A 17,009-nucleotide genomic window follows, 5' to 3' on the forward strand; every position below is an offset into this window, starting at 1 on the left:
CCCCCGCGCCACCCCCCCGCCGAGCGCCACGCGCCGGAGTCCCCCCCCTGCGCCGAGCGCCGCCGGAACCCCCCCCCCCACGAGTGCCGAGCCCCACGACGCCCCCCCCTGCCGCCGAGCGCCGCCGGAGCCCGCCCCCGCCCCCTGCCAAGCACCACCGGAACCCCCCTCCAGCACCGCGCCTGCGCCGCACCCCCCCCGAGCGCCGCGTGCCGGCCCCCCCCCCCGAGCCCCACGCTGCGCCACACCGCCGGAGCCCGCCCCCGCCGGAACCCCCTTCCAGCGCCGCGCCCACACCGCCCCCTCGCCGAGCCCCGCGTAACCGGAGCCCGCCCCCCCCCCAGCGCCGCGCCGCCGGAGCGCCCCCCCGCGGAATGCTGCGCCGCGCTCCACCCGCCGCCCCTTACCAGGTGCCGCCCCAAGCATGTGCTTGGGTGCCTGGTGCCTGGAGCCAGCCCTGTCACCAACAGAAGTTGGTCCAATAAAATATATTTATTTGACCCACCTTGTCTCTCTACTATGTACTGTGGCATCCATTGTTTTCTTACCATAATGAACTTGTGCAGTAAACCATCTAGTTTTTCAATTAAAAACAGGCAAGTAGGACATGCTTTAATACTAAAAATGGTTTATTTACATACAATGACTTGAAAAGCTCATTTAAAATAAGTTACAGTACAAAAGAATATCTGTCTGCACAGATGGGACACAGCCCCTTACTTACTGTAGTTTCTCTGTGCTGAAACAAGTTTTGCAGCAAAAAAAAAAATGAAAATATCAAACGTGTCGATAACTAAGCAGCTGTTTGATTAGTATAAAAATGCTCATGCACATCATCTAGATACTTCCCATGAGTCTTGATCCTACAAGTTGTTCCATGTGAGCAGCCCCTGCACCCAACCAGAGCCCTGTTGAAGTAAATGGGTCTCCTCTCTCTTGAAGGGGTCTGCCCAAGCAGAACAGCAGGCAGGATCAGGGCCTTGAAATTGACAAGCAGAATTAGACAATTATGTTTGCAGAAGAGGAAGTAGAGAAACTATGGAACGCAGAATGAAGGTAATACTGCTCTAAAAATTGCTATTAAAATGAGTAGCTGAATACAGATGGTACGTTCAACTATAGGATGTGGGTTTCCACAGCTGTGTCCGATAATTCAATTTAATCTGCAGTCAGTTCATTTGAAGATCCAAAATAGTAACAGTACAGACTCCATAGCTGTGACTTGCACTAGACCCTCTATATGATTTTGGGACTTGGAGGACAGAAACAAATTTTGGGTCAAATGACATTTGGAGAGTTTGGCTAAGCTGGGTTTACCTATATTAATGTCTTGTGTCCAATGTTTTGTTTTTAGTTTGAAGTGAGATTGAACTCTGTACAAATACGCTCCTTCCCCAACTCACTGCTCCAATCCTTCTTTCCTTGAAGTCAATGGGAGCTTCGCAGGACCGGAGCCTTTTTAGCCCATGGTGTGAAATGTTCCTCCTTGGAATCCTGCTGTAACTGTATGTGGATCCCAGTTCCAAAGTTAGAGTTGTTCAATGAGGGCATAGAAAGGGTATAAGATCCGAGAGGAGAACAGTAGCTACAGCAGGAAGAAGCTGTTGGCAATTCATTTCTGCATTGGTTGCTGCTTCTTATATGCATTCCAGTGCCACAGCGTTGTGCTGCATACAAGCTTACTTATATTGCAACAAAATGTTATCCTTTAGTCACTTAGGGGTGTACATTAAAACTCCTCTTTTATCCAAATCATCATCACTCATTGTCAGGATATGGGGGCACCTATTCCATTGTGTCAAAAAACAGAACAACTGTGTGTTGAGGACAGGCTGGTTTGCAGTTTCTCTAGGCTTACATTGGGGTAGTTATATGGTCACAGCTTCTGACGGTCCACAAAACGAATTTATTTATGATACCCATGATAGGAAAAGAAAACAAATGAACTGAGATAATATAACAAGCATTTCACAGGCAGGGCCATAAAAACAAAACTACTTGTTAAACAAACAAGCTCATATTTTGATTTAATGCCAATTAAATACAGAAACAACTCCGAGGTGTTGATTATTTGTGTTTTTTATTTTAAACTGAGATTTGCAGCAGCACTGAATCTGATGTGCTCACCACATATTTAGTAATAAGATGTGCTACTAGTAACCTGGAGCAGTAATTAGCATTGAGACAAATTCCTTGTGCAGCAATTTGCATATCTAAAAAGGGAGCTACTTGCATCACTGAGAGGTATCAGTGCTGCTTTGGACCTCCCAGAATCTTGATACAATGGAACCAAGCCATCGAACTTTGATATGAAATAAAACTTTACTGTGATTAGGCACAGCTGGTAGTGTTTATTTAGGAGAGATTCTAGGCTGGAACAGAAGTGGCTGTTGCAAGCCAAACTTGAAGGGCATCTACAAACTGTGCATAGGTCCTGGGAAACAACGAGGGGTGCTGAAGGTCAGGACTGAGGTGAATCAATAGAAATGAGTTCGGGGGAACCAGGTCTGGAACAGCAAAGGGAAGTCCGGATTTTGGTGCATCAGTAGAATAGGAATGGGCAGAGACTGCCATAGAATCTGCCCTCACTGCAGCTGATAATAGGCAGGGTTCTCAATCTGTCACTTTCAGACACACTAAGTCACCTAAAATGTCAAACAAAGTCAAACTGAAAAATGCATCCACTTCTAAATACCATTCCAGCCAAAGAAACGGCACACGATCCAAAACTGTAACACTTTCCACTTGGCGTAACAATGGGATCAAAACCCCGTTCTTGCAATAAGCTGTCCCTGTGATCAAACTGTCTCATCATTCTTCTTATTAGAAACATTTAAAGAGCTTGTGAGAAAGGAAAAATAGTGCAAACCAAATTTAAGAATTAAAGCGAGAACGAATAAGAGTGTGGCAAGCACAGACAGTTTGCAATGGGAATGGGTTAACCACTGCACATTTTCATTCAGAGTGACTATCATTCTTCCCCCCCATTTTCTTTTCTACAAATATGGTGGGGGGCGAGGGGGTTGTTTTGTGGGGAGGGAGGGAAAAACAGTACAAAAAAGTTCAAAAAAATTAAAGGCATTTTTCCAACTTTCTTCCACAGACCAAAATGAGAATTTTGAAAATTCTGTTCCTGAATCTTTTAATTTCTTATAGTTCTCTTGGGATTTTTCCTCTTCAACAGAGCGAATCAAATGAAATTCTGCAAAGGACGTACATTTCTCCAAATGGCTACAATGGGATTGAAGACCAAAGACAACTTCACTGTTGATAGGACAAGTTTCCCTGCGTTGTTTCAATGGAAGGAAATAAGATCTCACACTGTATTTTAACCCCACCGTCTTGCCGTGGCACAGATTTTAAGGTGAACAGGGATACCACAGTTGCAGCATCAGACATCTGTAATTCAGCTTTGTTCTAACATCTGAAATCACAAGGATTAGCCATCTGCTTCTGAAACTTCTGCAGGGGAGAAGCTACGGGAAGGAAAAAAAAGACAACATATTACTACAACATTCTTGGGACTTAAAATAGTGAAGGCAGATGATGATATCAAAAAGTGGGAAGGTAAAATGATGTATAAATGCACCAGCAGAGCCTATTAGTAGCAGCAGGAATGTTCTTCCTGTAATGGCCTTAAAACAAGGAAGGCAAAGGGAATCTAAAAGCACAGATGAAAATGGCACTCTTATTTATCCACAAAACAGCTACATACTGGGTAGCACCTGTTCAAGCTTCCTTACCAATGAGCATCAACCCTGACCTGGAGAAACCTCCTGTAGGGTTGAGAGGGAAGTTCTGTCTCCATTGCCTATTCAGGCCTTGTTCGGTCTCTGAGGCTGCCAACGAGGAAGCCAGTCAGTACTAATGGTGACTACGGCAGTAGCAGTTTTTGTAATGTGGATACCATCACCTGTCTGCTAGGAACTTACCTGAAACTTACCCACTCATTTCACACAGGTCATGGAACAGCCACGTAAAAAACCCTCTTCAAAACCTGCAGCGGGTCAGAAAGCTGTTAGAAAGCACTTACCTGCACTGGATGTACTCTTTAGTCAGAGAACCTTAGTCTTCTAATGGGACAGCTACCTTCTCTTCTGAACTCTTCAGCTTCTCCTTTTCCGTTCTAGAAAAGCCGAAAGCAGCCATCAGACCCCCTGCCCAACTGCCCCGGGTTCTGAGTCACAAGGAGGTAATAAGCAGGGATTCTAGAAATCCGTTTGCCTTGGAAAAACATGAAATTTGGTTTGTTTGTTTTTTTAAAACAATCTTTAGTTTTTACTTTTTTGAAAAAAAATAAAAACTATTAATTAAATTTTAGTGAAGTGACAGCAGGAACCCCGCTGCCCAGGGCGTTTCATTTTACGCACAAAAAAACACGGATTTTTATATTTTTTTAAATAGGAGAATTCTGGGGTTTTTTTATCACTGAAAACTAGACTCCCTGGCAATAAGCCTGTTAAGTGGCAGGTCCACAGACAGCTCCTGGGGTCTGCACTAGGGCGGAAGGGAGAATCTATCATTCGGATTTCAATTGGCTGTGACCCCTTCCCCAGAGGTATCCCTGCATAGGTGACACATCCCTCAGTCCCACTGTCAGCACAGCAGCCCCCTTGATATATCCTTGACCCATTCGCACTCTGCTAAATACCAGTTTGTGTTTGGCTGGAAAAGAAAATACCAGTCGTAGCACTACATGACCCACCCAAAGGTCCAGAGGGATGGAGGTGAATAGCGGGGATGGAGTCAACAACCCCTGGAGATCCAGAACAGCACTAATCTCCACTGGTGCCCCAAATTTGTTCCCAACGCATCTCCCCAGGTGCCCCAGCTGGCTAGCCAGCCGGGAGAGCACAGGGTACAGTAACTCTATACGCTAGAAGACATGGTTTCCTCTAGGTTCCTTTATTTGCATGGCAAGTTCATTACATTAGTTGGTTACATGTGTTTAGGCCACAGCATAGCTGTATGTTCCTGTAAATTGCACAGTAACTCAATCACAGCTGGTTAGACATGATCCCAATCACTGCCCCACTTTCACCACCTAAACCTTTCGGACAATGGGTCCATTGTGATCAAGTCTTTTAATGCCACTACCCATAACACTGCATTCAGCCTTCACTCTGGTCCCCCTGCAAACTGCTCACTAAACCCCAACACATCACCCAGCTGCAATGCCTTTAACTACAGAAACAACGAGGAATCCTTGTGCCACCTTAGAGACTAACAGATGTATTTGGGCATAAGCTTTCGTGGGCTAAAACCCACTTCTTCAGATGCATGGAGTGAAAAATACCGTAAACAGAATATATATTATAGCACGTGAAAAGGACTCCTCATTGTTTTTGCTGATACAGACTAACACGACTCCCACTCTGAAACCTTTAACTACAGAGTATCTTGAGAGCCATGAGACAAGCAAATGCTGTGGCCACCAGCTCCTTTTTACAGCGTTCGGATACTGACCCTTCCTACCAACCTGTAGCTGTTCAGTTTTAAGTGGCTGTAAGCATTCCTGCTCCCTTCTAGCAAAGAAGCTAGTTAAATTCCTTCGGAGCTGTAGTTACACTTGATCAGAAAGTAATGAGTATTTGATGTACCCCTTGGTTTAGCAAACAGAAGCTAGGGTTTCTCCTAATCACACAGGACATATCCTCTGTATCAGCCACTACTCCATGGTGCTGTGCTTATCCTTAGACCAGGCAGAGCAAGCTTCCCCCACACAGACATCTCCACAGTTGGCTTCTATCCTGACTTGATGGACCCCCTCCAGGGATAAGAGGAGGAGCTCATTTACTCTGTGAGCTCCCTGGTGTGACTACCAACAAAGGGGCCAATTATTGCCAGTTGATGGTAGGTTTTGCACTATAGACTCTTGGCTGCCCCCGTGCTAGGCACTGGCCAGACCCCTATGAAGATATTTTGAGGTTTCCCAGAAGCCCCTGTCCTTACAGTTCTGTCTCCACCATCTCAGTGCTCTTCTCTTGCTGTCTGTTCCGATAGTGTCGCCAGACAACTACCATTATCACCACAATGATCATCAGAGCACAGGCAGACCCTATGACCAGAGCCAGGATGTGGATTTCCGAGAAATGCACTGCACAGAAGAGAAACAGGTGAGAGAGAGGGGAGCTTGGTTGGGAAGGGACTTAGCAGAGGGCTGGGAGTCAGGAACTCCCGAGTTCAGTCCTTCCTCACCCACATCCCTTATTGCATTAATTTACTTTCCTGATACCTCCCCTTGGTAATCCCTTTCCCTTCGTGCATTCCCCCACACTTGGTAGGAGATCATCCTTGTGCCAGTTCCCTGTACAGCTAACTTCATATTGACCACGACAGTGCCCCGGGCCACGTACCTTGCTGCACAACACGGAGTTGGATTTCGCCAATCGTGCCATCAACATCTGGCGGGTTCTTCACCTGGCAAGTGAACGTCCCATTGTCAGTGGGATTCAAGTTCCAGACGACGATGGAAGCATCGTTCCGGTCAATGTTCCCATCCCAAGTAACTCGCTCTTTAAACCGCCCACTGGTTGGGGGATAGGGCTCCTCATAGTAGTAGAGCACCTGGATGGTCAGAGAGGAAGCTTCATCATTACTGTGCAGTGAGACTGCGCCCTGCCCTGGGGAGGAGCAACCTGCCTGTCTGGAATTGTGCTCAAGCCCATTCTGCAAATGCTCAGAGCATTTATAAAACAGGCAGGACAGGGATCCCGGTGTCTCCATCTCAGTTTGGGGGCAAGAGAGGCAGCATGGATGGAAAGCAGCCATGCAAAGAAGCCTAGACAAGCATGGTGGGATGGGACTGAGGGGACACGTCCCCCTCAAATTCTCTCTCCCCTGTTGATGTCTCCTTCACAGTGGCTGCAGGTGTCCTGCACCCTGACCCCATTTTCTCACCTCTGAAAGCAGCTGCAACTTCACATTCACCAGGGGCCAGTAGGGAGCCAGCAGGGCCCCCAGGTAGCACAGGCTGGAGAAGGTGCGTGGCTCGGGCAGGCAGGCAGCTGTGCTGCGTCAGCCTCTCACAGCAGAGCTCAGAGACCATCTGACCCCTCAGGGGGGATCCCTCCTGGGGCACACCAGGTTCAGGCTGGCCCTCTCCTGACACCAGTGCTGAAGCTGTGTTACATGCATCGAACCATGGCCCTTGCTGACGTACTTCCCCTCCCACTGTGGCCAGGCAAAGTCACAAGCCAGACCTGTGGCTTCAGCAGGGACACAGGACCAAATCAAGCTGCGATGTAAGCAGGTGCAGCTGCACTTGGCCCCCAGCATTTAACCCTACACCTAAACCCTACACCAAAACTACCTAAAAATGGTTCCTCTAGCCAGGTTCGATGGCCAGCAAAGATAGGACCTGAAACCAAAACTCACTGCAGAGGGGAATTAGTCAAAAGAATCTTTTAATCAGTTAAAGTCAGAGTCACCTACCCCACATGCCTCTGCTAATCTGTATTCCCTACCCACACCCTCTATTGTAAGTTACACTCCCATTGCAGCAAGTTCTATGCAGCGGGAGAGGCTTGTATGAGCAATACCTTATCGCTCAACTGGAGCATACTGGTCCCACTTACAGACTCATGAGAGTTCATTCCCTGGGGCTGGAAGTTCCAGGTCACCGTCACACGCTGGCTAACTGGGTTGGAGCTGGAAAAGGTGCATTTTAAGCGTACATTGGTCCCATTCAGAGCTTCTACTTCCCTGGAAGTGTGAACTTCCACAGCTGCCACAGGCCAGAGTGCTGCAGGAAAAACAGGATGGAAATTAAAAAAAAAAACGCTACAGTCTAAAAGAAAGCACCTCACCCTTTCTTGTCCACATTTAGGGTTTCTGTTTGGGGGTTTATTAATTTAATTGGGCGGGGGGTATTTTTAGCAATTGGAGTTTTAGGTAGATGTCCAAAAATTGCAGGGGAGGAGTTTCAGGGCTCTCTATATATAGTGTGTGTAATGAGCAATCTTGGTAATGTTCCCTAGTGCACTTTAATTTAATACAGTTACAAACAGCACTAGATTAAAGCACACTAGGAAATCTTTCATGTTCCCTGGCAGGGTCTACACAGACCAACTGATGTGCAACACATTAATGTTCTTTAGAAAGCACACCTGTGTAGAATGCACTACCCTATTGTGTAGATGAGCCCTTAGATACAAGGAACCATTTCCAGTCTATTTCCATGTTTGTGAATAAACACCAATTTCATTCTTTGTGTGTCAGGGGTCTTTTATCAATATGTATCAGTTAAAACCAAAAACCAGAAGCCCTATCCACTCAATCTGGGCTGGTGCCTGCCCTATCAGCTCCTGTTAATAAATTACATTAAGAATCACAACAAATAGATTTAATTGATAATGATCTTGCATGTATAGAATCTGAAGGAGCCCAAAGTGCTTCACAGACTTCATCAGCTGATACACAAACACAGCACAAGGATGACATCAGGGTGGAGTTGTTCCTTCTGTCCTTGGGTAGGGCTTGGCAGCACTTCTCTATGGGAATGGAGGAGAGCTTGATCCAAACATGGCTTTTGGTCCCCAGTGCTTTGTACTGGGGAGGCATGGGCTGCTGTAGTTCACGGCACTGGAAATGGTCCTTTTTTCCACATTTATAGACAACGATGCTTGCCCAGCAGTGCCTAAAGTCAGAGGGACTTCTGTGTGTGCACAGTTTCAGAGTAGCAGCCGTGTTAGTCTGTATCCGCAAAAAGAAGAACAGGAGGACTTGTGGCACCTTAGAGACTAACAAATTTATTAGAGCATAAGCTTTCGTGGACTACAGCCCACTTCTTCGGATGCATATAGAATGGAACATATATTGAGGAGATATATATACACACAGACAGAGAGCATAAACAGGTGGGAGTTGTCTTACCACCTCTGAGAGGCCAATTAATTAAGAGAAAACAAACTTTTGAAGTGATAATCAAGCTAGCTCAGTACAGACAGTTAGATAACAAGTGTGAGACTACTTACAAGGGGAGATAGATTCAATGTTTGTAATGGCTCAGCCATTCCCAGTCTTTATTCAAACCGGAGTTGATTGTGTCTAGTTTGCATATCAATTCTAGCTCAGCAGTTTCTCGTTGGAGTCTGTTTTTGAAGTTTTTCTGTTGTAATATAGCCACCCGCAGGTCTGTCACTGAATGACCAGACAGGTTAAAGTGTTCTCCCACTGGTTTTTGAGTATTTTGATTCCTGATGTCAGATTTGTGTCCATTAATTCTTTTGCGTAGAAACTGTCTGGTTTGGCCAATGTACATGGCAGAGGGGCATTGCTGGCACATGATGGCATATATCACATTGGTAGATGTGCAGGTGAACGAGCCCCTGATGGTATGGCTGATGTGATTAGGTCCTATGATGATGTCACTGGAATAGATATGTGGACAGAGTTGGCATCGGGGTTTGTTACAAGGATAGGTTCCTGGGTTAGTGGTTTTGTTCAGTGATGTGTGGTTGCTGGTGAGTGTTTGCTTTAGGTTCGGGGGTTGTCTGTAAGCGAGGACAGGTCTGTCTCCCAAGATCTGTGAGAGTAAAGGATCATCTTTCAGGATAGGTTGTAGATCTCTGATGATGCGCTGGAGAGGTTTTAGTTGGGGGCTGAAGGTGACAGCTAGTGGTGTTCTGTTATTTTCTTTGTTGGGCCTGTCTTGTAGGAGGTGACTTCTGGGTACTCGTCTGGCTCTGTCAATCTGTTTTTTCACTTCAGCAGGTGGGTATTGTAGTTTTAAGAATGCTTGATAGAGATCTTGTAGGTGCTTGTCTCTATCCGAGGGATTGGAGCAAATGCGGTTATATCTTAGGGCTTGGCTGTAGACAATGGATCGTGTGGTGTGTCCTGGATGGAAGCTGGAGGCATGTAGGTAAGTGTAGCGGTCAGTAGGTTTCCGATATAGGGTGGTATTTATGTGACCATCGCTTATTAGCACAGTAGTGTCCAGGAAATGGACCGCTTGTGTGGATTGATCTAGGCTGAGGTTGATGGTGGGATGGAAATTATTGAAATCATGGTGAAATTCCTCAAGGGCTTCTTTTCCATGGGTCCAGATGATGAAGATGTCATCAATGTAGCGCAAGTAGAGTAGGGGCGTTAGGGGACGAGAGCTAAGGAAGCGTTGTTCTAAGTCAGCCATAAAAATGTTGGCATATTGTGGGGCCATGCGGGTACCCATAGCAGTGCCGCTGACTTGAAGGTATATATTGTCCCCAAATGTGAAATAGTTGTGGGTGAGGACAAAATCACAAAGTTCAGCCACCAGGTTAGCTATGTTACAACAGAAAAACTTCAAAAACAGACTCCAACGAGAAACTGCTGAGCTAGAATTGATATGCAAACTAGACACAATCAACTCCGGTTTGAATAAAGACTGGGAATGGCTGAGCCATTACAAACATTGAATCTATCTCCCCTTGTAAGTAGTCTCACACTTGTTATCTAACTGTCTGTACTGAGCTAGCTTGATTATCACTTCAAAAGTTTGTTTTCTCTTAATTAATTGGCCTCTCAGAGGTGGTAAGACAACTCCCACCTGTTTATGCTCTCTGTCTGTGTGTATATATATCTCCTCAATATATGTTCCATTCTATATGCATCCGAAGAAGTGGGCTGTAGTCCACGAAAGCTTATGCTCTAATAAATTTGTTAGTCTCTAAGGTGCCACAAGTCCTCCTGTTCTTCTTTTTGTGTGTGCACAGCATCTGTTTGCAGAGCAGCAATATACAGCCCTGTAATTCCATGACAGACATTTTAGAAGATCTACAGAAGAATTCTTCCATTGACCTAGCTACTGCATCTCAAAGTAATTTTCCCTATGTTGATACTCACCCCTTCTTGTCAGCTGTTGGGAATAGCCCACTTCCACCTTGATTGAATTGGCCTTGTTAGCACTGACCCCCCCACTTAGTAAGGCAATTCCCATCTTTTCATGTGCTGTAATATATATACCTGCCTACCATGCATCTGATGAAGTGGGTTTCAGCCCATGAAAGCTTGTACATAAATAAATAAATTTGTTAGTCTCTAAGATGCCACAAGGATTCCTCGTTGTTTTAGTACCGTGACAGAATACCACTTCTGTTGCTGTAGCAAGTGTCTACACTACAGCAGCTGTGCCACTGTAATGTTTGTGGGGTAGACACAGCCTCAGTATCTGGGACACATTCCAGCTGGGGTGATCACATTCTGCTTCTCTCAGTTCCCCATGCAGTCCCAATTGGAAAGAATATTCCTTATCGCCTCTTGTGTAGCACTGCTAAGTGCTGTTAAGCAGCTACTACGTCCTACTCCAGACAGGGTGGGTGACGTCACTTCTTTACACAGTTTGTATTTATTACATTAAGCATTTCATGCACCGCAGGATGAATGGTGCTCAATGAATGCAAGGTGTCCCTGCTTGGGAGCATGCACAGCCCCTGCTAATATTGTTCCACAGTTACTGCCACCACAGCTGCTTGGTGGTGGTTTGGGGGGTGGGTTTCTGTATCTCATTCAGGACGAAAGGTAACCTTTGTAAGGATATCTCAAAGAAACATCAGTAGTTAACCAAACCGCCCCAGCTGCAGTTTATGAAAACAGGTTAACTCTACTAGGGCTACTAGGAAAGAGAAAAGGGGACTGGAAAGAGAGCAGAGAGAGAAGATGAAAAGGCTAACTCCTAGGGAGGCCTTTCAGCTTTGGAGTCCTGATTCTGCTCTTGCTCACACCACCGTAACTGCAATGATAGAGGCCATGTCTACACTACATGAACTACAGCCCCACAGCTACAGCACTGCAGCGACGTTGTAGGAGGCACCTCCTACAATGACAGGAGGGTTTTCCATCATCTAGGATATCCACCTCTCCAAGCAGCGGTAGCTAAGTCAACAGAAGAATTCTTCCGCTTACCTAAGAACATAAGAATGGCCATATTGGATCCGACCAATGGTCCATTTAACCTAATATCTGGTCTTATAACAGTGGCCAGTGTCAGATGCTTCAAAGGGAATGAACAGAACAGGGCAATTATTGAGTGATCCATCCCGTTGTCCAGACCCAGCATCTGGCAGTCAGAGGCTTAGGGACACCTGGAGTGTGGGGCTGTGACCCTGATCATCTTGGCTAACAGCCATCAATAAAACTATCCTCCATGATATTATCTAATTCTTTTTTGAACCCAGTTATATTTTTGGCCTTCATAACATCCCACAGCAAGGAGTTCCACAGGTTGACTATGCATTGTTTGAAGTAGCACTTCCTTATGTTTGTTTTCAGCCTGCTGCCTATTAATTTCATAGCATGACTGCTGGTTCTTGTGTTATGTGAAGGGGTAAAGAACACTTTCCTATTCACTTTCTCCACCCAATTCATGACCGAGCCACATCTACACCGGTGTTAGATGTAGCACAGTGCTCAGGTAGGTGACTTTTTCCCGTAGCCTGGAACACTGGAGCTATGCTGACCTAACCTTTAAGCGTAGAGGAGGCCTAAGTGACATTACTTCTAATTTATACCAGTGTGAGATCAGAATCTAATCAAGTTAGTTGCTAGAATCAAGCTAAAAGGGTTAAGCTATGTCAATAGAGGTGTTAAGGGAGATTTCACTTGAGTTAAGCTAAACCAATTGAGCTAACAATTGAAAAAGCAAAAAAACACCTTTTTTGGCATGGAGAGAGGGCTTAAGTGACTGGTCACTCCGACACCACCTGCATATTGCAGGCTGTGAACCTCGCCCACACTCCTGTAATAGACCCCTTCCCTAAATACACCTCCCTGACAGCAGGGTGACACCAATGAAACCAATCAGGAAACTCCGAGATAAGGCTGACATCAACCCTCGCCCCCCCAGCACATCGCTAGGGCACGCAGCACACACAGTGTTGGAGGAAATGTGAGAGAACTGTGGGGCCAATGTTACTTCCGTCTTAATTAATGTAGTGCCAACACTATACTCTGCCCTGCACAGGGCACAAAGAAAGCCAGTCCCTGCCCCAGAGAACACAAAGGACAGACCCTGAGCAGTCAAGACACAGTGCTGCCAACTCTTGAAATGTTATTTCAAGGCTCATTATAAGTGGTTTTTTTTTCTGGAAAAGGCCCAACTGCTGGAATCAGGTTATTACCTGAAAATCTCGGCTTTCATTGACAAGAGAAAAGTTTCCAGCCCTTGCGGTTTCAGAGAGAAGCCTGACAAACATGATCCCTTCTGCCCCAGCACCAGACGACAGGTAAAAGCACCCCAAACTTCTGATCTTTACATCTCACCGTTCTCCCTGAGGCCTGACATGCATGTGGTTGGCAATGCTGTGACATACTGGATATCCAGAAGTCAGTGGGGGTGGGGAGGGGAGTTGATTTTACTTTTCATAACAATTATAAACTCTTGTTGTGGGCACCTTGGAAGAAGAGGGTTTGAGTGGGGGCAGACAGTGGCTTGTGAGGAGGGACAGAGAGACTCTTCCCCCCAAAGTGGGCAGCAGGGGAAAATGCCCAGAGATGGGAGATAACTCGAGGAGGGCTGTAGTCTCACCTGAGGGAAAGAGGTGTTACTCATCCCGAATGCCCACACAGTACAACACAGCGGCTTCACACAGCAACTGCCTTTGCCTTCGCTAGCTGCAAAACCCACGGAGCCTCCAGCTCACCAGCGAGGCTCACAACAGGGAGACCTCCCCCCCTTCTGACCTAAATTCACCTCTTCCCAGCCTATTGTCCAGGAAGCTTTTTCCTGCAGAAAAGCACAACATTCACCTGGGGTTGCAGAACATGGTTTTTACGCTAAGGAATGCAGCCCACCTTGCATTATGAGCTTTATTTCCCATTGCCCTCTACGCTACTGTATTCGGCAGTATCTGGTGAGGCTCTGAAATATCCAGAATGTAATTCAAAACCCTGGAATCTGGGCTCTTGCCATCCTCCTCACTCAATTTCCAAAAAAATAAAAATAAATTAAAACAAACAAACAAAAAAACACCACAACAAACCATGCCATTTCCCATCTATGTTCATCTTCTTGAAACCAGGACCTCATTCAAAAGAGGGAACACCTCAAATATTTTTTCAAAGTTTTGCATTTGAAAATCTCTTTTTGGCAAAGATCGGCTTTTGCAGCTAAGTGAAAACCACCATTTTGAAAAAACACCTTAGTGCAAACTTGGGCTGTAGGTGTAAATGTTTTTCACAACCGATCACAGAAAAGCCTGTGTGCATGCACACGTGCTGGAAGTGAAGTGACAGAAGCAATGTAAAACCACACGGGGTCTATGGACCAAATTCTGGATCTCTTTGCGAATGTAAACCCTGTAAAATTCCACTGAAGTCGGGGGTATTTATTCCAGATTTACACAGCTGCAATGGATCTGAAACCTGACCGGTCTCTTTAATAATCTCTTTTTAACAAAAGTGGTGAAAGCAGGGCAGTTCAAAGAGTAAAGTCCTCCTGGCTGGAGCAGGGACTGAGAGGAAAGAGCGTGTAACCCGAGCTCAGAATGCTCAGGCCTCAGTCTCTAGCTGGAACACACCTGAACCTGTTTGTCCAGGACCTGAGTCCATACGCACAGTCACCCATGTAACTCTCAGCAAAATCAGCCCCCAAAGACACTCAGCCACGGAAAGAAATGCCAGAGTTCTCCAGGCCCTGACTTTAGGAGGGAGGGAACTGGAAGAATAGGAGGGTCAAGCAAAGGAGGCAGCTGAGGCCAAAGGGGAAAACGCCCGATTAATTCCTTACCTAGGAGCTGTCCCCCAAGGAAGAGCACAGCCCCCATCCAGCTGGGGCCATGCACGGGGGGTGGCAGGTCCATACTCCAGAGACTGAGCAGGGAGATAAGGGAATTTCTCCGAACTGGGGGAGAAGGGAGCTCCCAGGAGTCCTACTGCCAGACACGCCACTAGCGAGAACTCCTTGCCTTGCCCTTCCCTCCCTGCCAGGGCAGCTCTCAACAGGCGGTGCTGCTCCTGCCTGAGTCACTCCCAGAGCGGCCCCAGCCTGGGAACTAAAAGTGGATCCACCACAGCTCTGTGCACAAAGCAGGCGGATTTTCCTTTCCCCTCTGTGTAGCAATCATCACTCCGCCCAGCTTCCCTCCTCCTCCCACTGGGAACCAGCCCTCTGGTTTTGGGTTGTTTGTTTTGTTTTTTTAGGCAGATTTGCTCCTAGAAGAAAGTCAGCCCCAGGGTATTTACATACAGCAGAGAGCAGGATAGCGTGTCCCTGGCAAAGCAGAGTCAATATACAGGGTGCAGTCTCCATGGCAGCAATACAGAGCCCAGCAAGCCCTGCCACGGTTCCCTTTGCTCAGAGGGATCGTGTCCCTCTACGTGTACCCATCCCGCTAGGGCCGTGGTTCTCCAACTTTTGTACTAGGGGCTGTGAAGCTGAGTTCATTAATGTTTGTAAAGGGCTTTGAAATCCTTAGCCCAAAGTAAAAAAAACAGGAGTACTTGTGGCACCTTAGGGACTAACAAATTTATTAGAGCATAAGCTTTCGTGGACTACAGCCCACTTCTTCGGATGCATACCCAAAGTGTTCTCGTTAAACCAGAGATTACACCATTTTCCAAACCACCCCAGCCCAGGGCTTGCATGGACAGGGCTCTGGCATCCTTCCCTGGCACTCAAACACCACAAGGAAACAGGAAGAGATGTTTTTCCCAGCAACATCTCAATGAAGCGTGATAGACACAAACACTAATTCCCCCCTTGTCAGTATTAGAGGAATGTAAATCACTTTCCAACTCACGGTGGTTGGGACCAGAAGTAGTTACTGTCTGATGTTCTATGGCCTGTGTGAAGTCAATTGGATGTCTCAGTCCAGTTCCTAGTGCCCAATCCTCCACACGGCAGGTGGAAATCTGAGTCACGACTGGCACTGACTTGCTGACAGGCACAGGACTGAATGGACAGTGAGACCAAACTCCCCTCTCGCTCCAAGGGGGAGCCCCTGTAGCTCAGTGCTCAGGCACATTGCCAGAGGCAGCGTGAGGGAAACCTTGCCCGCCTGCCGCCTGTGCCATAACATACTCATTCCCCGAAAGGGCAGAACTAGAGGCAAGAGCCAGGAGACTAGGCAGGCTGATAATGAGAGGACTGGAGCAGGGGCTCTCAGATTTTTCCATAGTAGGAACCACATCCTCATCAAGAGGTTCTCTTGGGGACACCTCCCCATCACCATCCCCGAGCATCCTTGCTGGAAATGACTGAACCTTTTATGCAACTGAACATCTGGAAACAAAGGGAGAATCCCAGCACCATGTGCCCAGCCCGCTCTCTGCAGACCAACAGCATAGCTGGTCTAGAGGGCCTCAGTCCTAAAGCACGGTACATTTCTAGTTCAAAGAGTAACCGGTCCCTGTCCAGTCCACTCTGCACAGCATGTCACCAGACTTTCCCTCAGTTGCTATTCTGAGAACATTCTCTCCATTTCTTTCACTTCTACAAACCACACTTATTGGTGGTTTTTTGTTTGTTTGCATGGTGGGACATTGGTTTCCTGCCACCATCTTTGCTGCAGTGCAAACACTCAGTTTAGGTCACTGTCAGAAAATGTGCTGAAGGTGGTGTGTGTGTGTGTGTGATGCACCTATTCAGTCACACAACAGCTACGAGTTACGTCCTGGGACAGAGCACACAGGAGTGTTTTGGACAGAAGCAAGCTGGAAGGCAAAGGGTACATGAAAACGGCTTGGCTCCTGTTTGCCATAGGAAGTGGAAAGGGAGTACTTTTCAAGGGAGCTCAAGTCAAGTACACAGTAGTGATTTTATGATGAGCTGCAAAGCTTGGGGAAAGTTTCTGCAAGGCCTTGGAGGAGGTTAAATGAAAATGAGCATGAGCGGAAACAGAGCAGGAAAGACGACAACCAGCAACGGGGAAACCCTTTCCCTAGCTCCAATGTACGATGGAGAGCACATCTACCTGTGAGAGCAAGGGACTGGGCACTAAAACTCCTGGTCCTATTCCCTGTACTGCAGCTGAGGGTATGACCTTGGGAAGTTACTCCCCTCCTCTGTGCCTCAATTTCCCCTCTAAAAT

At 46.7% G+C, this 17,009-nt stretch overlaps 1 protein-coding gene across 1 annotated transcript; it reads right to left on the minus strand.

The window, feature by feature from the left end:
• Positions 1–611: 611 nt before the first annotated feature.
• On the minus strand, positions 612–15,088 carry MPZL2 (myelin protein zero like 2). The gene is made up of 6 exons (XM_005299767.5): positions 14,708–15,088; positions 7,578–7,744; positions 6,357–6,567; positions 5,953–6,097; positions 4,034–4,126; positions 612–3,476 (listed from the first exon to the last, which is right to left on the minus strand). The coding sequence occupies exons 1-5, from the start codon at positions 14,778–14,780 to the stop codon at positions 4,066–4,068; spliced, it is 657 nt and encodes a 218-aa protein (XP_005299824.2). The 5' UTR covers positions 14,781–15,088; the 3' UTR covers positions 612–3,476; positions 4,034–4,065.
• Between the last annotated feature and the right edge of the window lie 1,921 nt (positions 15,089–17,009).

Source organism: Chrysemys picta, chromosome 16, assembly GCF_011386835.1.
Source record: "Chrysemys picta bellii isolate R12L10 chromosome 16, ASM1138683v2, whole genome shotgun sequence".
Lineage (NCBI taxonomy): Eukaryota > Metazoa > Chordata > Testudines > Emydidae > Chrysemys > Chrysemys picta.